The following is a 23,233-nucleotide window of genomic DNA, read 5'->3' as shown; positions in this document are numbered from 1 at the left end:
ACAATGTATGGACTGATTACCTGAAGTTTTACTCAGCTCTGCTGAAAATATAGCAGATGGTGATCTGTTCTCTTGCTCTGTATCAGAAGGGGTTTTTTTCTCAGCTTCTTTCACAAGAACTGTGGGTTTGACTATACTGCCTATTTCTGTTTGAGTGGCCAAAGGAGAAACATCTGGAGGCAGTAAGGGCACCTTCGAAATATCAGACCTATCTTTGAAGGGTTCATCTGGGACATGGACTTTATCTTCCTTTTTAGGTTGTACATTCTTGAAAGAAAGGTCATGAGGTAACTCTGAGCCAGGTAATGACCCAGCTTCATCCTGGACATTAGCAATCTCATATTTGTGGGATACTTCTAGATCAGTATATTCCCCGGTTAATTTAGGAGAAGAATCAGTTTTAGAACTGACAAATGTAGGGAACTCATCTATAATCTCAATTGGAGATGAATCTGAAAATGTTTCACTCTCCCTTACTTTTGCTTCCTTAGCAATAAATACACCGTCATCAGAATAAACTGCAGTACTGAGTTCCTTCATCTGCAAAGGAATTTTCTCCTTTTGGGCCAGTGCTGAAACTTCGGGAGATAAGGCATCTTTTGTGGTATCTAAATTGGGCTGAAAAGATTCCAAATACGGCTTTCCCCCCTCAGGTGGTCGTGAAGCACTGAGTTTTTCCTTAGTTTCATGTTCCATCACTGACTGAGAAGCGTCCGTGAGATGTTCGTTTGCAAGTATCACAGCTTCATCTTGTTTTGGTGGAACTTCAGGTATTGAATCATCACTAAATAAGTCCACCGGTTCGGAATCAGGTGAAGAATCCTCAACTAACTCAGAATGATCAGCCACTGGCTGTGCAACTTTTGCTATTTCTGAGTAATCGGAAGATGGTTCAGTAGAGAGCTTTGTTTCTTTAATTAAATCACATGCGATAGATATATAAGGAGTTTCTGTTTCTTGAACAGCTACGTTAGTACTTTCAGGCTCTTTCATTTCTTCCTTTATTCCTGATACACTTTTTAGGGATACATTCATGGCCTCTTCATACGGTGGGGGATTTTCCGGCTCAGGTTTTCTGCTTTCATACTTAGCAGAAGGAGGAGCTTCTAGCTGGGATGAACTGGGCTGCGAGGCAGGAGCAGCAGCACCAGCACCGGGAACTTGAGAATTTAATGGTGCTTCCATAACAATGTCAGGCAACACCGGTGAAGGAGTGGCTTCAGATTCTTCAAAAGATGGGCAAAGCTGAGACGCCACAGGGTAGAGCGTCTCCTGCAGGGCTTCTGATGTTTGAACCAAGTCCATTTTTGTTTCAAAAGCAATCTTTGTACCTGTAGCTTCATTCAATTCACTTTCACACGCTTCCTGTACTAAGTCTGGGGTTAGACCTTCAGCCATGTTTGCCACTACTTCCCCAGTCACCTTTGACACACTGTCTGTTGTGACATAATCGGCCTCAGAATCCTGAGTGGCTACAAGGAAAGGGTTTGATGTTTTGGTACTAAAATTCTTCTCTGTTACAATCTGGGCCTTTTTTTCTTCTATCTTTTTTTCATCTGTCTTATTTTCTGAAGTATGATCTTCCAACAAAGGAAAGATGTTTGTTGAAAGGTTTTCAGTTGCTGTTGGGTTAAAAGGAGAACATGTGATATATGCTCCTGAACCATCTTTTACAGCTTCTGGTGTACTGGGAAAAGAAGTATCATCATTACTGCTTTCACTATCTTTTTCATGATTTGTTTGCTCAGGGCTATCAGCAAAACATTTCTTATCCGCTTTACTCTCCAACTTGCTCTCTACATTACCTCCATCACTATCTTGCTTATGAGTGTCTTTTACATCCCAAACTCGCTCAAATGGTTTGAAGTCTGCATATTCTTCCCTCATAGGAGCTTCTGCTGCAATTCCCTTTTCAATGAAACTGTCCTTTGTTTTTTCTGGAGACATAACTTTGTCCTCCTCTTTAACTGATTTATTAGTAAGGGCTATGGGTAACTCTTGTTGATTACAAAGACTGTTATTACTAACTAATTCTTCTTTCTCATCTTCATTCTCTTCCCTAGGATTTGCTACTATTATGGCAGATTCTGCTTTTGGAGAGCCACTGAATGATAATCTCATTTCTGAGTATTCCAATTGTGAAAACTCGGCTAAATCTCTGTCTACAAATGGATTTTTTGCCTTCTCTGTGAACTCTTTAGAAGCTTCAGTTGAGGTTTCTTGAAGTGTTCCTTCGGTGCGTGATACTGGTAAATTACCAAGATATTCATGTTCTTTAAAAGAAGCAGCTGAGAGGGGAGACAGAGAAGGAAGAGAAGCAGCAGTTTCAAGCAGGACAGATGGAAAATCCTCTTGACCAGCGGAAACAGTGTTACCTGGCTGCTCCTTCAAGTCCATAATTTTTTCTGTGACCATGGACAGAAAGGAAAGTTAGAGAATGCCAGTGTTCTCAGAGTTAATGCAAGTTTTATGACAGATTCAAAATACGGTTAGTAAAGAGTTAATGTTAACTAAAATTAAATGTTAATAACAAATAATCAAGTAGTCTTGAATCATTACTGAAAAAAATTAAAGCTATTGTCAATAAAACATGCATGGCTACAGAGCCAATTATATGCTATGAAAAGGCAAAAATTGAGTCTCTGAGGAAAAAAATCTCAAGTATAATCAATTGAGAAAAGCTACTTCTAACAAGTTTTAGAGGAAGACAAAAAAGAATTTGAGAAGAGTTTGACAGTGCAGAAAAGACACCGAATAATTAAATTTTAAAGAGTGGCATTCATTTCTATGAAAGCCTTTCAGCTATAAGTGCATCTGAAAAAAAGGACTAGTCAATATATAAATATAAATCAGGGGTCCAAGAATTCCATATATATATATATATATATATATATATATCTCCAATTTATTGGTTCTGTCCATTTCTCTCTTGGACATACATATAAAATATAAATTTCAACTTTTTCAATAGACAAACATTCTTGGAACCATGCTAATTTTTAGTAAACTCAAACCACTCTGTACAGAATTAATAAAACTAAAGAGTTAAGGTTAGAATACACAGAGGATAAAAGGCTAGCAGAAAGAACTTGCCTGCAGAGGAGTGTATCACAGGCTCATATGCAGCAGGAAGAGCAAAAAGTGTCTCATCTGAAAAACAAATAGAATATAACCTCAGCAGAAATAAAGACAGAGTTTGAAGGAGACTAAAGGTAAGAGGAGCAAGCAAGGGTTCAGTTTGTAATGAGTTAACACAAAACTTTTACAAAGAAAAAGCCAAGATGGAAAAGAAAAAGTAGTACTATCAGTAGTACCATTAATTCAGATTATCATATATATTACAAAGATGATTAAATGATATCCACAGAACCTATCATTTCTCAAGAGGCAATAACATGTTTATGTTAAAGAAATTTCATAAACCAAAGTGATTTTAAGATACTATTTTTCTCAGTTAATACATGCCATCCAAACTTTTATTCACATTTTCGGATAAGTAAATTTTTTTGCCCTAATCAAGGCCAAAATTTTTAAAAATGCATTTGAATAAAATTAATAATTACTTTTGCTTAATCCTTTTTTATTAGCATATGTCCAGCTTAGAAGAACACTTTCAGAAAATCATGCATATGTTCTTATACTCCAGGCTATCTCTAAAGGAAAACATTCCAATTGTCACTGTACACTAGTCTGTGAGGATATTAGTGCTATGTACCACTGTTCAAATTGCAAAGAAAACATTAATTGTCATTAGGAGGATAATTATTATCATCAGTCTTGTTTTGTTTAAAATTAACATTGAAGGATACCTGTTATTCTTTCTTTTTTTTTTTTTTTTCTTTTTTTGAGAGAGAGTGAGAGACCAAGAAAGAGAGCATGCACACATGATCAGGGAAAAGGGCAGAGGGAGAGGAAGAATCTTAAGCATGCTCCACACTCAACACAGAGCCTAAAGTGGATCTCATAACCCTGAGATCATGACCTGAGCCAAAAATCATGAATCCAATGCTGAATCCACTGAGCCATCCAGGCATCCCAAGGGATACTTGTTATTCTAAGTGTTTTACATGCAGGAAAATGCTTTTCTTGTAAGTGGAATTAATATCCCCCATTTTACAGGTTAAAAACAACCTGTAATTGTTGCGAGGTCATTAGGATTACAGGAGGTCATGATAGCAGGACCACAGTCTGATAGGGTTAGTGCCTTTATAAGAAAAGACACTAAAGAGCTTGCTCATGTCTGTGTGACAACACTTCCTCCTTGTCCCCGCTCCTCCTCTCCCTCTCTTGGAGCAACATTAAGAAGCCATGTGAGTGAGTGCACAGTGAGATGGCAGAGATAAGCAAAGAAAAGAGGTCTCAGAATGAAACCTACCCTGACTAAATCTTGATCTTAGACTCTCCAGCCTCCACAACTGTGAGAAATAAATTTCTGTTGGTTAAGCCACCCAGTCTATGGTATTTTGATGTGGCAGCCCGAGTCAACTAATAAACTACATATTGGCATATTAAGCTTGCACAATGTCACTTTATAGCTGCAGGTGGAAGATCCTGAGCTAAAGGTCCTCTATGGTTTACACTAGAGAAAGGACTCTAGCAAAAGACAATTTGAAATAGCTTGAGTGTAGAGGACCTAATAAATCTGGACATTTCTTTTCTTTTCTTTTTTAAGATTTATTTATTTATTTATTTGACAGAGATCACAAGTAGGGGGAGCAGGTTCCCTGCTGAGCAGAGAGCCCAATGCAGGGCTCAATTCCAGGATCCTGAGACCATGACCTGAGCTGAAGGCGGAGGCTTAACCCAGTGAGCCACCCAGGTGCCCCTAAATCTGGACATTTCTATCTGGAAGGACAACCTAGGCAAGGCTGATCAATAGAAAAAAATAGAGATGTGGCTATCATGAACATGGACATGTCTCCCAAAGTCATCCCCCTTGGTGAATAAGAGTTAAATTCACAATGTCATATAAATTTTAGATAAATCCATACTGGGCATGATACTGTATCTGAAGGATTCTCAGACTATGTAAGGAGGGGAAAATCCATGGTATACATTTAAAAAGGTTTTCTATAACTAGAACAATAGGTTGGATGGGCAAATCAGTAAGTCAAACCACCTTATGAGATTTTATAACACATACACATGTGTATACACCCTTTTTTTTTTTTTAAGATTTTATTTATACAAGAGAGAGAGCATGTGGGCAGAGGGATTGGGGAGCAGAGGGAGAGGGTCAAGCAGACACTGCACTGGGCTCTGAGCCTGATGTGGAGCTCGATCTCAGAATCCCGAGATCATGATGTGAGCGAAAATCAAGAGTTGGAGGTTCAACAGACTGAGCCACCCAAACGCCCCAGTGTGTACACACTTCCAAAAGACAACTTACTATGTGATCGTCTTTAATACAGTTTCTCTTTTGTAAGATGAGAGAACCTGAGAATTCCTTTCAGTTAAAATAATGTATTATAATCTTACACAAAACTGAGATTTGGGGATCAAAGAGCAGAACCAAATAATTACACAGGTGCTCCATTTAAATTAAAGGTAGCAACTCCTTAACAAAATGGCTGTTTTTTCATCTATTTAATATAATTAAAAATTACTAATGCAGAGGCCAGTCTTCTTCAAAAGTGAACTCGAAACATGTTACTGTTAAAATTAGAGGGAAAACAAACTACAATCAAAATTGTGCCAAAAATTTATTTTTAAACATGTATCCTTATTCCTATCTAATACCAGACACTCTCCTAGTGGAAACTATATTCCTGGCACTTGGCCAAATGAGAACATTTACAAATTGGTATTTCAAATATTCACTGAATTTTGAAAAAAGAAAAATCACAAATTGAGAATCAGTCCAAAATGAACTGTGAAATAAGTATTGCATTTCAAAAAGCACTTAGAGAAAAAACAAAAACAAAACAAAAACAGAAGAAGTCACTACCACTTGGCCCTCAAGAAGAATTGCTCTGACTTCTCATAAAGTGATCATAGGATCAAGCTGTCTGGGTTCAAATCCCAGATTCATCAATTAAAACTGTGTGACTTTGAGAAAGATACTATTTGTCCCTTCTGTGCCTCATTTGTAAAGTAAGTATAGTAACAGTACCTCTTCAAAATGTTGCCAGGGAGAAAGGGGGAAGAATTAGAAACAACCTGCTCTAAGTCACAGAGCTAGGAAGCCAGAGAGCATGGATATAAACATGTCTAACTCTCAGGTTCATGTGTTTTATCTTTTGGAGGGATTAGTTTATGCATAAATGCAACCAGTGTAAATTCTTCTTTATCAGCCCCTCAAGTTTGATTTCCTGAATTAAGGTAAATTGTGATCCAGCAAATACCCTGTTAATTATCTGAAATATTTGGTTATTTGCTTCTACTTTACCAATATAATAATATTTATAGAGATAGTAATGCTAGCCAGGCACATTTATTTCAGATGCTCTTTCAATGCTCAAACCACTCCATAAAGTTAGGTCCTCCTGTTATTCTCATTTCAGAAATAAAGAAAGAGGCATAAAAAGGTGGGTAACTACCCCAGAGTCACAAAACTGAAAAACGATGGATCTGAGATTTGGATTCAGAGAGTATACAGGTCTATGTTCTTTTCTTTAATCATTCTGCAGTACCTCCTTCCCTGGACTTTATAAATTTAGAATTTTAAAATATTATTAAATAAAATTAAGGATGTTAAAAATTTTTGATTGATAACACTTACATATCATAAGCTACCAAATTCTAAGGCTAAAAGAATTATTTTGCTTTGAAAAAAATCACTGATTTTAGGTTAGTCTTCCTTTTTCTGTAAAAGATCTTAACCTTCACAAGTGAATAATAAACTGTTTTATAATCAGGGACACTATATTAAAAGTGTAACATTACTGAGACATGTTATATATAGACATACTACTACTAGGTTTACAAAAAAGGTGAACAACACCCCCTCTTTCTATGGTCTATGCTTATGTCAAATTCTAACTACTGGATGAAACTGAAACTTCAGTCATCAACTTCATTTGTGCTATTCTGCACAAACAGAAAAAATAATATTAAGGTCTTAATTCTACCCACGCTAAGTATAAATATACCACAGTGGCATATTTAAACTAACAAGTTTTCACTAAATAATAAGCAAAAAGGAAGCCAGAACTCTTCTGTTAAGTCTCTCATACCATCAAATTAATATTCCTAAAAGAATAATTCTAGGGCTGCCTGAGTGCCTCAGTCGTTAAGTGTCTGCCTCAGGTCATTATCCCAGGGTCCTGGGATCAAGCCCGGCATTGGGGTCCCTGCTCGGCAGAAAGCCACCTTCTCCCTCTCCCACTCCTTCTGCTTCTGTTCCCTCTCTCACTGTCTCTCTCTCTCTCTCTCTGTGTCAAATAAATAAATAAGATGTTTAAAAAATAAAAAAGTTAAAAAATAGTAATTCTATATATTCTCTTGCACAAAACATTTAAAAGCTTCCAGTTATCCACTGAATTATACCCGAAACTCTTAAGCCCTGCAATAAACAGCCCCCAAGTTAGCTATCTAAACTTATTTCAGTGACTTGTTAACCAAACATAATTCTTTCTAACCAAACCCCTCCTTCCACCTCCTGTATATCAGAATGCTCACATCCAATAAATTCACCATATGCAGCCTTACTTTTCTTTTTAAAACACACTCATCTTTATTTTTCTAATCTCTATTTCCAGTTATCTAAGCTCAGAGAACTAAGTAACTTATTCAAAGTCACATAGCTAGTTAATGCCAAAGCTAGAAAATTATAATTTAACTATCACTATAATCAGATAGATATTTATTTCCTTATTACCCTCAGTAAAATGCCTAGAATCACTACACTTTTGACAGTATAAAAGATGAATACCCTTCATAAAACCACTTTTCCCAAATGAACTATTCCTTATTGTTGGTCCTAATGCTAGTTTCACTTCCTTACTCAAGTTTAAATTTAGACTGTTTCAGGGTATATACTTTGAATACTAATTATTTCCATCACACAAGGATTGATTCCAAAATTAAAGTTCACTGAAGAGATTTTTTTTTAAGTAAGCCACTTTTTAAAAAAGTAAAAGTGGCATATCAGTTTTGAACTTACTACTTGTCCAATTTAAAATAGGCTATTATGATCTTACTAACATTCACACACTCTTATATTGAATATTTTTCTTGACATGTTCATTTCAAAACCTGCTCATCAACCAAAAGTAACTGGTCAATAAAAACCATAACTAATTTATAAAAGACAGGAAATAAACTGCATTTTAAAAATCATATAATTTCTGTTATGAGAGTAATTCCATCAGATTAACCTAACATAAATAACCACAAAACAGAGCAAAATACTGAAGCAACTATCTTGGGACACTGGACAACAGGAAGTGCAGGCCGTGATTCCTGAGAAGTAGGAAGCATACCAGATGATGCCCTGGCTTTCTGCTTAAAAGCTCTTTGTCACAATACATGGAAAAGGAGGCCAAGAAGCACTCTTGTTGAGTTGAAGAAGCCGCTGACTTGTCTGGAATTTGTGGGGCAAGGTAACATAAAAAAGGAAACTTCATAGAAAAGGAGCTCCAGAAATCTGGATAGAGGGTCTTTTGAAATCCTTGGCTCAACTATGCCTCACATATATGGCACAAGACTTACAGAGGCCAAGCAGAGAATCTATGATAGAGTTTTGGAGAACAGATATTTTGGAGGTCAGATTCTACACTGGAAGACCTGACCAGAAGTTTTTGACAAACCAGAGTGGAGAGATCTTGTTGAACACCCCAAGTATAAAAATGAGACCCCAGAAAAGGCATCCTTTAAAGGAAGACTACTTTAACCTTAAAGGTTACCTAGTCTAGGTTACTTGGTCTAGATTTGGACCAAAAGTCAGCAAAATATGGCTTGTGGGCTAAAATTATATTGAAAGACAGCCTAGTTCATTTGTGTGATGTATTGTCTATGGCTACTGTGGCATGACTTGAGTAAGGGCAAACTTGAGTAGTTACAAAAGAACCTGTAGGACCACAAGCCTAAAATATTAATTGTTTCACTCTTTAAAAAAAAAAAAAAGGCCAACTGTGGACCCTCTGGACCCTCCTTTTAAAATCATGACATGAAAGATCAAGATGATTTGCTAGGAAATTAAGTGACTTCCAGAACAACACTAACAATACATCCACAACAACCAGTATAGAATAAAATATTACTGAACATGAAAAGACACAAGAAAATAGGACTATAAATAAGAAAAAACAGCTAATATAAACAAAGAAGTAATGTAAACATTTTATTAGCAAACATTAAAATAAAAATTAAAATAGCCCTCAAGTATATACAGCAAAAGATGGGCATAATGAGCGAACAGAGAATCTTAGTAGAGAAACACAGACCAGAAGAGAAAACCAACTAAACATTCTATGACAGAAAACTATATTAAGTGAAAGAAAAATTCACTAGATGGGCTTAAAAGCAGATTGGGTGGTAAAGAAAAGACCAGTAAGCCTAAAGAATGAGCAATTAGAAACTATCCAAACTGAAGCACAACATGGGGAAAAAAGAAGTCTCAGCAACCTGTGAGACAATCAAGCAGTTAAATTATATGTAATTGGAGTCCCCAAAATAGGCAACAATGACTGAAGCAGAAAAATAAATAAGTAAAGATATTATGGCCTAAAATTTGACAACTGTGATGGAAAATACCAGCTCAAGGGACCAAGAAAGCTCAAAGAATAAACACTGAGTAGAATAAACACAAATCCACAAAGAAGTACACTGTCAAGATCAAATTGCTGAAAACCAAACACAGAGAAAATCTTAGAAACAAAGGAAACAGGCAGGGAAACAATAAGAATGACCTAACCCGTCACTAGAAACAATGGAATGCAAAAGATAATATCTTTATGTGACGAAAAATCTACCAACCTATCATTATATATAGTCAATTCTTATTATTCACTGATTGCCTATTTGCCCACTGCCTACTCACTAAATTGATATTCCCCAAATCAACACTTAACACATTAGTGAATGTGTGCAGAGCAGTGAACCCAGCAAAGGTTCCCAAGTGAGGTCAAACAAGGCAGCCCCATGCCTTCTTGCTTCAGCTCTCATACTGAAAACAGGTGTACTTTTTGCAGTTTATTTAGTGCCATATTTTTTCTTTTTGTGTGATTTTTTTTGGTGACTTTGCTATTTAAATTGTTCTCTAAGAACAGTGCTTTAGTACTCTCTGGTGTTCTTGAACACAAGAAGGCCATGATGTGCCTTACAGAGAAAACTCATGTTTTAGATAAGCTTCATCCAAGCATGAGTTAAGTAATACTGGTCATGAGTTCAATGTTAAAAAATCAACAATATACATTAAATATGCATCTTTAAATATAAACACACATAAAACGAAGTTATATATTCATCATTAACAAAAATGGTATGACTAGTGGTTCACAGAAACCTAAGCCTGTATTTCCCTAGAAGCAATGATTCGGTATTTGCTAATTCAGTATCTTCGGTGGCTATTGAACTTAACTACCATGAGCAACAAGACTGACTATATTCATCAAAAATATGCTTCAAGGGGCACATGGGTGACTCAGTCAGTTAAATGTCTGCCTTCAGCTCAGATCATGATCCCAGGGTCCTGGGATTGAGCCCCGCATTGGGCTCCTTGCTTAGTGGGGAGTCTGCTTCTCCCTCTCCCTGCTGCTTCCCCTGCTCATGTACTCTTTCTCTAATAAATAAATAAAATCTTTTAAAAAAATATATGCTTCAAAAATACAGATGAATACAAACATTACTAGATAATAAAAGATGAAAACAAAAGCTAAAAGAAATTGTCACCAAGAGATCTGTACTACAATAAATGTTCAGTAAGTTCTTCAGACTGAACAAAAATGATACCAGGTAGATCAATGAAGATCCAACCTGGATCTTCAGAAACAAAGAACAAAAATGTTGAATTCTGAGTAAATACGAAATATTCTCATCTCATAATTTTTTTAAAGAAGTGGTAAATATGAGTAGATACATAGAATTATATATATATATTATATATATATTGATTTTTGAATCTCAAATAATTATTGTATGCAATATAAGTGGAATAGGCAGGCATGCCTACTAGGTAATATATATTCAGTTTCCCTAAGCTCAAGGTTCCTCTCCTACAATACAGCACAGCAAGTTTAGTGTCACTCGACCCTCTCAGCATTGCCCCATAGGAAATGGGGCTTAGGACACCTGTATAAGAAAATGCTGAGGGCGCCTGGGTGGCTCTGTGGGTTAAGCCTCTGCCTTTGGCTCAGGTCATGATCTCAGGGTCCTGGGATCGAGTCCCGCATCGGGCTCTCTGCTTGGCAGGGAGCCCACTTCCTCCTCTCTCCCTGCCTGCCTCTCTGCCTACTTGTGATCTCTGTCTGTCAAATAAATAAATAAAATCTTTAAAAAAGAAAAGATAATGCTGATATGCCAGCTATTATCACTGCTATAAGTAATAAAGTCCTTTGTACCTGACCCAGGCATCTGGGTCTTCTGTCAGCATTCAAGAAACTATGGCAAGCTATCCTGTTAGCTTGTTATGGGATAAACACTATGTTTCCAACCCTAAAATGCCATTTTCCACATTGCTCTCTAGACTGAATGCAATCCCAACCAAATTCCCAGCAGACATTTTCTAGACATGAACAAGCCGATTCTAAAATATGTATGTCAATATAATGGACCTAGAAAGAACAAAACTATTTTGGGGGAAAAAAAGCGAAATTTGGAGTAGGCATACTACTTGATTTTTAGACTACTGCAAAGCTATAGCAAATAGTATTGGTATAAGGATACCAAAAATATAGATCAACAGAACAAAATACATGTACAAACACAGACCTACTTATATGGCCACTGATTTTCAACGAAGGCACCAAAACAATAAAGCAAGACAAATTCTTTCCAAAAAAAAAAAAAAAAAAAATCTCTGGGATAGCTAAATATCTGTATGAAAAAAATAAATCCCAAACCGTAACACTTCCACAGACAAACTAATTCAAGATGTATCTAGATTTAAACATAAAAGCTAAAACTATAAAGCTTTTGAAAAAAACATAGAATGTTTTCATAACCTTGGAGTAGGCAAAGATATCTTGGACAGCACACAGAAAGCACTAACCGTAAAAACTGATAAATTAAGAATTCTTCAGAATTAGAAAATCATACTCACCAAAAGAAACCATCAATAAAAGTAACAGGCGAGATACAGATTAGAATATATTCACAATGTATATATCTGACAGAAGACTTTTATCCAGAATATATTAAGAACTCCCTATGAGCAGTAAGAAAGACATACAAGACAATGTAACAACAGGCAAATTAAAATTACTTGGGACCCTTCACACAAGAAAACATACAGGTAGCCAATAGACATGTAAAAGTACTCTAATTCGGGGCGCCTAGGTGGCTCAGTGGGTTAAAGCCTCTGCCTTGGGCTTGGGTCATGATCCCAAGGTCCTAGGATCGAGCCCCAAATGGGGCTCTCTGCTCAGCGGGGAGCTGCTTCCTCCTCTCTCTCTGCCTGCCTCTCTGCCTACCTGTGATCTCTGTCTGTTGAATAAATGAATAAAATCTTAAAAAAAAAAAAAAAGTCCTCTAATTCATTAATGATTAGGGAGATCTAAATTAACACCACAATGAGAAACAATTATGAATCCACCAGAACGGCTAACATGAGAAAGAATGATATCAAATGTTGGTGAGAATGTGAAACCACTACAACTCTCCTACTGTGAGTTGGATGGAAATAAATTGAGTTGATGGAAGTAAAGAACACTGGAGAACAGTTTGGTAATTTCTTATAAAGTTAGATATATACATAGCCCATGACTCAGCAATTCTAACCAGTTACTCTTACTCAATTCTATGCTCTTTACTAAGAGAAATGAAAACCAATAGCATTCTTTTGTTCATAGTAGCCAGAAGCTATAAATAATCCAAGTCCATCAACAAGTGACTAATTCAACTATGGTATAGTCTTATCGTGGAATACTACTTAGCAGTAAAACTGCTGATACCTGCAACATCATTGATAAATCTTAAAAACATACGGAAAGCAAGTAATCAGACTTAAGAGTACACACCATATGATTCCATTCACATGGTGCAATGTAACAGGCAAAATTAATCTGCAGTGAAAGAAATCAGGACAATGTTGCTTGGGACTGGGGGTGCTGGAGGAAGGTCGGAACAAGAATTGAATTTAATTGACTGCCAGGCCCAAGGGATCTTTCTGGGATGATGTAAATGTTCTCTATCTTGACAGTGGTGTGGGTTAATGTGTGGATACACTTGTCAAAACATAAAACTGCTATAACTTAAGATCTATGTATTTTACTGTATATAGATTATATCTTAATGCAAACATTAAAATGAAAAAAAGTATATGAGCATTCTTCAACAAATAAATTTTGGAGAGATAATCCAAGCGAACAAGGAACAGTTAATGAGACATAAAACAAATCAATCCATTGTAATATGCAGACTTTTGAATTCTAATTAAAAAAAAAAAAACTGGTGAAAAAATAAAAACAAAAAAAAGACCATTCACAACATATACACACTAATTGGTTATTTGATAACATTAATTTTTGTGAAATACATTGGGAAACCATCTGATTATTGGGTGTTCCAGTTATATTTGGCAAAAAGGAGTAGTTACAGTTTGCAAAAAATATTTATGAGGGTGTGGGATTGGGAGAATGGACCATGGGTTGATAGCTATTGGGGCTCAGTGACAGCTAAGTCAACTTTCATTCACTATTCTGTCTTTACACTTCAAATTTTCTACAACAAAAAGTATAAATAACTTTTTAAAATCTTTCCAAAAGAAACAAGGCAATGTAAACATACTAAAATTCTATCATATAGAAGCAATTTTAACCAGTTTTACCCACAACTCTTTTAGCAATTAAAATATGTATGTTTGATTCTATCAGTGCTAAACTTAACTGTAGCTCCTGATGAACATGTTCCATTAACAAAACTTTAGTTAAGAGGGTCAAAAGAAAATTTCGTGGAATAAATGGCACCCAGATGGCTCAGTCAGTCAAGCATTCTACTCCTGATGTCAGTCAGTCAGCTCAGGTCCTGATCTCCACATTGTTTGAGCCCTGCCTTGGACTCTGTGTTCAGCAGGGAGTCTGCTTGAGATTCTCCCTCTCCAGCTCTCTCTTTGTTTTTAACAAGTTGCTCTGCATAAAAATTAAAGTAACAGAACTTGATAGATTTTCATATTAAACGTTTCTATAATTTAACATTGATGTTGATTAGTTGAAACTGAGAAGTTTTAAAGGCTATTTATGAAAGGGATTTACATGGTTTAATTTCCTTAAAATAAAGAAAAAAAATTTTAAGGAAATTCCCTTCTTTTTTGAGATCAAAGACTACAGTAGCTTTAAGAAATGTTTTTCAGGGTACCTATGTTGTACAGTTGGTTAAGCAACTAACTCTTGGTTTTAGCACAGGTCAAGCTTTCATGATTCGTGGGAACTGACCCCTGCGTCAGGCTCGATGTTCAGTGAGGAGTCTGCTCAAGTTTCTCTCTCCCTCTCTGCTCCCCCTCCAATGCTCTCTTTAAATAAATAAGTAAATCTTTTAAAAAAATGTTTTTCATGCTCTAGGTCAGGTTTACCTAGCACTGTCAAAACATTGAGATAAATAAGTCTAATAGTGGCACCTTCCAATTACTCAAGTCACAAGTCAATCTGTAAAACTGGACAAAAAATATGCAGGCCAACCTAGAACCCAATTAAGATTTTTTCTTTTTTCACAAAAGATGTTGTCAAGTAGGTTAAGTTTATGATCACCCCTACAGTACAATCACAAGACTCCTCTGGTTTTAAGAGAGCAGAAAGTTCTTTACAACAAGGGTCTTATATTTTTTCCTTTATCTGCTACATGCAGATCTCATAAATTCTCTCTACTCATCTTTTTATAATGTAGTCTTTTTTTAAAGATTTTATTTATTTGACAGACAAGTAGGCAGAGAGGCAGGCAGAGACAGAGAGAAGAGGAAGCAGACTCCCCACTGAGCAGAGAGCCTGATGCGGGGCTGGATCCCTGGACTCAAGCCAAGGCAGAGGCTTTAACCCACGGAGCCACCCAAGAGCCCCTCTACTCACCTTTTTGTCCCCATATCTAGCCCTAAGCCTGGCTTTAAAAGAAAAGAGAAAAAAAAAAGGAGTATGCTGATTTTTTAACTAATCCTGAACTTCTAAGGGACCACCAAGATAACCAGACAACTGCTAAATCTGTTTAAACAACAAAACTTTAAGAGCCGCCTTCTCACAATTCCATCAGTGGGAAGAACAAGCTATTAAAGAATCATGTTTCGTTTTGTTTTTAAAACTAGTGGGCCACTTAAGGATTCAAAGACTGCTAAAACAATAATCCAATATTTAGTAGCTACAGCTCTAACTACAAGAGTATAAAGAATGTTTCTTCCCTTCTCAAGTTGGGTTTTGTTTTTGTTTTTGTTTTTTGAGAAACCAAAAAGTGAGATGACTTCTTTTTACCAGTCTATATGCATGATCAACTGAAAAGAGGAGGCCAAATACCTATATAACCCAGAATTTCAACTGTTTCATGCTAAGTAGGCCAGAATACTTAACAATCGCCTTTTAAAGCCTATATTTCACATAATTATAAACTAATTTTTAAAAATACACATTAATAAAAACCAGGTTTGTAGAAAAAATATGTAATATTAATTAAAAAACATACATCAATTCTCCCCTAAATTAATGAATAAATTTAATATAACCACACTATAATTCTGATAGAGGGAGAGGGGGTTAAATAAACAAATTTTAAAGATAAAGTAGAAAACTACACATGCATATATAGCCAGAAAAAATAATTCTGGAAAATGCTATCAGCTAGTATTTCATTTGAAAGTTATAGCAATTAAAACAGTTTGGTCCTATATATGAAAAGACAAAGACATGGAATAGAAGAGGAAATATTTCACCCATTCTACAAGCATATGACAAAAGCGTCATTTTAAAAGAGTAAAGACAAGATGGATGATTCAACACAAATGACGTTTGGAAAAATGAGAAATCATGTTGAATAGTAAAATAGTATATCACTACTTTACTCCCTAAAATGAAATAAACTGCAGAGAATTAAAGAATTAAATGTTAAAATGAAATCATAAAAATCATAAAAGTACTAAGGGAAACATAGAAGCACCTTTTATAATCTTAGAAGTCTTCCTAAGAATTACACGAAACTCAATGACTTGTATGACTCAAAAGCATAAAAGAAAATGATAAATCTGACTACATAAAATTTCTGCATAAAAAAAATTCCAAAGATCAAAATACAAATAACCAATCATGAAAAAAGTTTTCAGGACACAACAAAAGGCTAATTTCCTTAAAATAGATGAAGTGTTCCTAAGTCTGTAAGAACAAAAACCTAACAGAAGAATAGTCAAAAGCTGTGATCAGAAAAAAACTTACTGCCACATAAGCCAAAAATATACTCTGAAATGTAAATTTTTTAAAAAAGAAAATTTCCTAAGCCATTTATTAGTCTTACCAATACACTGTAATGGTAAAGGCATAAGGAAAACGGTACTCTAAGCACAATAGTTGTGTGAATAGAGGCTCCAATAACTCTTTGTAATGCAATTTGGCATTATCAAAGTTTTAAACACAGATACCCTCTGAACCAGAATTTCTACTTGCATGAATTTATCCTACAACACATATAACAACACGTATTCCCAAAGAAATATATATAAGTGTTAACAGCAACATTATTTATAACAAAAAGTTGAGAAACCACCCAATTAACCACCCATAAGATATTCATCAATGATTCACCCATATACCTTGTACATGTAAATAAATAAATACTTTCATTCATAAGAATTCATGAGAGAAAATATTGTAATTCTAGGGCTATAGAGAATTTGAAGGTCAGTTTTTAATCTATAATATCATATTCATTCAACAAATCTCTTGAGTGCCTACACCACATCTAAGGCACTGTGTTCAGCAATAAAGATATGTCACATCGACCTTTTCCTCAATGGAAAAAAGGAACATAGCCCCTTACCCAAAGGAGCATACCATCTGGCAGAGAACAGAAATGAGTAAACATACCATTACCATATATGGTATGATATATACAATGAGATAAGAATAGAATGTTATGAGAATACATGAGCAAAGCAACTTAAAAATAATCACCATTCCAAAAACAAAACAACAGCTTAAACGTAAAATGATTAACTCCTCCTTTAGAGTTAAAAAGAATCATTAGCCACCAGTCTAAGAAGAAATTAGCATCAGTAAAGCTGGGTCCCACCTTTTTGCATGTCTATGTCCCATAGGAGCCAGCCACAAAAGTCACATTCACCCTTTTAAACACTGAAGAATTATGGTCTGCCCTTACAGTTTCCATTTCTGATGCTGTCACCCCCAAAGGGACCTTCTAGATTCTGTATTTAGAAAAGGAACAAAAAGTCTCAAAGAATGTACTGTAAGACTAGTGTATCTACAACATTACTTCTACTTAATCAGAAGTTTCAGGAAAGAAGAAGTATCATCCACTGAGTAGGTACTTTTTCCTGGGCTAGCACAGTACCTTTAAATGTGCCATTTAATTTGGGGCCTTGCATCAGAAGTGTTTCAAATAAATTGCTTTTGGGTAGATTATGAAATAACTACACATAAAACAGAGCCAATTATTAGATAACAGATAATATGCTCCTTTTTAGAAAAAAATTTTTATAAAGAAAAATCTTGGGACGCCTGGGTGGCTCAGTTTGTTAACATCTGCCTTCCACTCAGGTCATGATCCCAGGGTTCTTGGATTGAGTACCGCCTGGCCTCCTCGCTCAGCAGGTAGCTTGCTTCTCCCTCTGCCTGCCACTCCCTCTGCTTATGCGCTCTAATAAATAAATAAAATCTTTTAAAAAAAGATAGCAAATATTCCAAGTTTACAGGGATGTAGTGCTAAAATAGCATGTTTTTAAATACTATTCCTTGTAATGAGGTATTTATCAGCAGTTCAATATGTACCCACCACTTCATTTTAAGAAGGTTTGAGGGAGCTTGCCAGTTACTAAAAAGGGCTATAAATTTGAAACAGCATGGTAGGAAGCAATCTAAAATGTAACTCAACTTATACATAAGGAGCATACCAGTTCCCAATTTTTATTCCCAGTCAGAAATTAAAAATGGCTTAAAAAAAATTATTCAGAATCTGTAAATTCATCAGTTCATTTCCTTGTTCCCAATTTCAAAGGAGGACAGGGAATGGATAGGGTATGAGATAGCTCCTTCTGAAGAAGCAACTGCTTCCTGGTAGAGTCACATCGCTGTTTACTTGAATTTTATATTAAGAATTAGCACTTAAGATTTTAAACTATACGTCACTGAAAATCTTTTTACATTTCTACTAGGTGCTCTTATGCCACTGTATCTAATCATATAATTAATGACTTTTTAAAAGACTAATAATTTTTAATCCCAAGCCATAAGCTACACCTATGAGCAGCATTCAATTCTATACAAATTTCCATTTCAAATAACAAATTTGGACAGTCTCTGAAATTGATTTAGTAAGCACCAACATTCTTTTCTATTTACATCTTTGGCCCCCAAGTCCTATCAATTCTTCTTTCATAAAACCTTTTTTTAACCTATAAAATAGAGATTTACAGCCAAAAAACCATGCTTCTTGTAGTTTCTTATATTCTTCCCTTCTATTCCATTTTCACTGACTGAAACAGTAGTGAACTAGTTCAGGCTCTACTCATCTCTTTCAGAACTACTGCAAAAGCTTTCTAAATAATTCCCTGTTCTTCTTTCCATCCTATCTTGAATACTGTCACCAATTCATTTTTTTTTCTAACACTGCTTTTATGATGCCATGCCTCAGTTCAATAATCTCCAATGGCCTCCCATGGAATAAAGCAGTAATTCAGGACATGGGTAAAAATAATGAAAGAACTTTACATTTTGGAAACAACACAAACATTTTTGTTTCATAATATAAATTACAGAAAGAGCAACTGTGGATGGCAGAGCATGGATTAAAAACAGGATTCTAAAACCCTTGTATCTTAATTTAGTAGTATTCAATATGCCTCAGAACCCAATCTACCACATTTTCAATCTTAACACTGGTTTAGAACATGATCAGAGACCAGCTCAACGTCATGTTAATGATGCTTGCATTTCCCTCAACACAATTTTTATCCAGAATTTTCCTCATGTTTCTTCAAAGCCCTTTAACCAACCACCTCTCAAAGTGAAGCCAAATGTTTTCTCCGTGAAAAATGGTCATCAGGTGAGAGGCTTCCGTCTCACTTCATTACTGCATCACAGTGGGCATGCTCCAAGCACAACAGAAAACAGCAAAATTACTACTTTCCTAGGGATGGGAATCGGAGTTTATTCAAAAATAATGTAAACTACAGTGTAAATGCCCAAGTGTCAGGAATCTGCCCAACTCAGTAAATATAACCCTCTTCCCATCGGGCTACTCTGTTTTTAACCATGCCTTATATTCACTTCTCATCTTGTCTCTACTCTCATCAGTCCTCACAGGTCCTCCAAATCTTCAAAACCCTATTTTTGCTCCAAAATCACAATATAACTATTAAGGAGCATATTTCTAAACTAAAGAATATCTTTTTTTTAAAAAAAAAAGTAGAACTCTTCACCTTGGCCTGTTAGAGACCCCAGATGGTCTACGTTTAGCCCACCTTCCCATCCTTACCTGACACCAGTGTCTTGCAAGTTTTTCTCACTAGTCTTCTTACTAGACTTTCAAACACAAAAAGCTAATTCCTGCCTCAAGGCTTTTGTCTTCCTATGGGTTGCTTGGAAATTTTTATCTGCAGCTCAAACCTCACCTCCTCACAAAACCACTTCTCAATGCTACCCTACTTAAAAACAGCCCCCACTCCCCCACACCCGTCATTTTCCATACCATCATCCTTTTTATTTTCCTCGTAACACCTATCACTATGCTTAGTTCCTTACTTATGTGCTTATCACCGTACCCCCCTCATGGGGAGCACATGTGTTTTGCTCATTGCTCATTGCTATACCCTCATAGCCTAGAATAGAACCAACCCGCCCCTTTATAGGTAATCAATCATCAGCTGAATGAATGAACAAACCATTAAGAACCTAAGACTCACAGAAATGGTTTAACTATCCATGAATAATCGTGATATTCAGTGGTTTACTAAATGAGTAAAGTTTTGAAATAGCTATCACCAACGCAGAATTAGGGAACTATATAGATAAGAGTCCCAGAGTAGGCACTATTCCCTGTCCTTTTTCAAATTCAGTATTCCAAAAGTCAAAATTCCAAGAGAATGCGGTCATCTCCTGAAACCCTAATGTTCAAAGATCAGAACTCTTCTCTTTGTTCCCATGCTGCTATACAAGATGACAAATCAGTATGCCATTGTTCATCATTAGATTTCCCACTTGCAAATTTCTTATTACTCTTTATTCTTCCACCTCCCCTTAGTTTCTTAAACGTGTTTTTTAATTCAGAAAAAGCAAAGATTGAGTTACTCCATATCTTCTAATATCTTAAGGGCAATGATTAGTGTTTTGAGTATGGGGTATGTCATCTGGGGTATGTCATTATCAAGATGTTATTCAGAAACATCACCATTGGCTTATTTCCCTGTTGTGGAGAAATGAACTGAAATATATTCTGTGATCTCAGATTGGTTTTCTTCTAGAAAATGAACCATTTCTAAAATCCTACAAGGCAATGAAGATTTCTCAACAAGCAGTTAACACTACCAGATTCTCACCCTTTTATAAAGAAAGGTCCTACTGCTTGCTGGGGAGACAGACCCTTTCTGCCCCCAAAGTGACAAGATACATGCTAGTAAGTTGATAACTTGTCTAGTAAGATTCTCCATCTCTAACCAACTTGATTTTTTTCTCTTCCAAAAGAAACAATTTCCCAAAATGAAAAGGGTAATAAAACAATGTCCCTTTAAATATATATATGAATTCAGAATGAAAAGATTTGTTAATGTTTATAACTATGCAGATTTGTCCCTGTAGACCTAAACCACAGAACTTCTAAGAAACAGTATTTCTAACCACTACATGAAAATACCTTTCTCAAAACATTTCATTAAGTCTGGTGGCAAATCTGCCACAAATTCAACTGACCTATCAGCGGTAAAAACACCACAGGTTTCCCTTCTTTAAGAATGTCAACCATTTTGCTTTTTTGTCTCTCCGATCCCATTATAATGCATCAAGAGCCTAAACCACCTGACAGCAATTCCTCTCACTCAGCAGCTGAGACCCTGGTAGAACTGCGCCCCCTCGGACTACCGATGCTCAGATCCCGCTTCCTTGGCTCGTTTCTGCCGGGGAGTCGCCACAACACAGCGCGGATAAACTGGGCGGTGGCAGGACTTTGCCAGAACTCTCGCCTTCCCGATTCTCCACGCGCCACACCACTGGAGGCGCTCTCCCTTCACTGCAGTTGGGTCAGTGTGGATGTTTTCCACTGGGCCAGCTCCCCACCAGCGCCAAGAGTCGAAAGGGAGGGGAATGAGGCGCTGGGGGGCCACCCAAGCCAGGGAGAAGGGGGGGGGGCAGGGCTCAATGCTGGCAAACAGACTAGCAGCAAAACTACGCCTCTTTCCTAGGAGCAACCCCAGACTGGTAGACAAAAGATGAAGGGCGCCAAGGCCTTTCCATCCTCACCCAGGAACCTAACCAGCCCAATGCATCCGCAACCCTAGTTCATAGATACAGACCCAGCTCCTATTAGGGGTGGGTGCCTAACTTCCGGGACGCTGCAGAACAGGGACCAGAGGGAAGAAGCCCGGAGCAGGCGGGGTGCACGTGTTCCCCGAAACCGAGACAGACAATAAAGAACAAGCCCGGGTTTCCTTGTCCGCCCCACCCTGCTCCTGACGGCTCCTACCAGGGGGGGCGCCTTCGCCCGGAGGTCCACGGACAAAGCCCCTCGGGGCGGAGAGGAGGGCTCCGCCCGTGGCATCTCGGGGTGCACACAAAAGACTGAGGGGAGCGAGGGGCTGCGCGAGGCGGGAGGGCATGGCACTTACCCACTGAGCCTGAAGAGCCTCTGCGCTTGGGCGCGGCCGGGGTGGAGGGGGGTGCGGCGGGGGCCGGGGCGGGTGGGGTCCACGCGGGCTCGGCCTGAGGACTCACGCTAGCGGGGGGAGGAGGGGGAGGCCGGGCCGGAGGCTCATCGTCCTCGGGGAGCTTGGAGGGCAAGGCTGCGGCAGCTGAGGGCAGGGAAGGCGCGGGCACCGCAGGAGACACAGGGCTCGAGTCCCAAGACGGCGGCCGCTCCGGGGCGGCGGGGGGCGCGGCCGGCAGTGGCCCCCGGGGCGCCGGGGGCACGAAGTCACTGCCGAAGTCCAGCAGGGGCGCGCCAGCGACGGGGGCGGTGGGCACCGGGGCTGCCGACAGCCCGGTGGCGGGCTTCCTCTCCAGCACCTCTAGCTCCTCCAAGTCTTCGTCTTCTTCCTCCTCGTCTTCCTCCTCCTCGTCTTCCTCCTCGTCCTCGGGCTCCCTCACGAACTGGTACTTGAAGGGGGGCTGAGGCCGGGGCGGGCTGTCCGAGGACGAGGAGACCAGAGGCGACTGGTCCATGTCTTCCATGGCTGGCGGGTTGGAGATGATGCTGCAGCTGCTGTCTCCACGGGACGCTTCTCCTCAGAGCCGCGGGCGGTTGTGGGGGTTGGGGAGGACTGAAGGGGCAGGGCCGAAAGAGCCCGGAGACCTGCAGTGGCGAAGGCTCCCGGAACAATGAGACTGCTCCTCCTGCCTCTGCGCCCGCGATGCGCCACCCGCCCCGTCCCCAGTTGCCGCCACCGCCCAGACGAGCGAAGGAGAGAGGCCAGAGGATTCTCCGCCCACTTTGGCTTGACTTACCCTCCTTGGCAGGGAGAGGCAGGGACTGGCGCGGGAGGAGGGAGCCAATCGCCTACGGGATAGAAACGATGGGCAACCAACCAGTCCAATGGAAAGAAAAAGAGAGAAAGGTGGGTGGAGCCTTTTGTACTTCCTCTCTCCTACCGGCTGGGGTGCGTTCGATGGGAGGGGTTTGGACCTGGGAACCCCACCCTTCCCCTTGGATAGACGCGGGGTGGGCTGGGGTCTCGGCTTTGCTCAGAGCAGGAGGTCGGTCTGCAGTTCCAGTGCTGCGTAGACTG

General features: G+C 38.3%; 1 protein-coding gene across 3 annotated transcripts in view; it reads right to left on the bottom strand.

Annotated features, from left to right (window-relative positions):
• The window catches only part of RTN4 (reticulon 4), a 72,973-nt gene extending 50,003 nt beyond the window's left edge, over positions 1-22,970 (bottom strand). Inside the window, exons 1-3 of one of the 3 annotated variants that reach the window (XM_059406068.1) lie at positions 22,118-22,970; positions 3,094-3,150; positions 21-2,405 (exon numbers count right to left, since the gene is read on the bottom strand). In XM_059406068.1, coding sequence (XP_059262051.1) covers positions 21-2,405; positions 3,094-3,150; positions 22,118-22,679 — 3,004 coding nt within the window. In that variant the 5' untranslated portion in view covers positions 22,680-22,970. The remainder of the gene's footprint in view (positions 1-20; positions 2,406-3,093; positions 3,151-22,117) is intronic. The other 2 variants (XM_059406069.1, XM_059406070.1) reach the window with 2 other exon arrangements.
• Between the last annotated feature and the right edge of the window lie 263 nt (positions 22,971-23,233).

Source organism: Mustela nigripes, chromosome 7 (genome assembly GCF_022355385.1).
Source record: "Mustela nigripes isolate SB6536 chromosome 7, MUSNIG.SB6536, whole genome shotgun sequence".
NCBI lineage: Eukaryota > Metazoa > Chordata > Mammalia > Carnivora > Mustelidae > Mustela > Mustela nigripes.
This window is presented reverse-complemented; position numbering and strand designations above follow the sequence as displayed.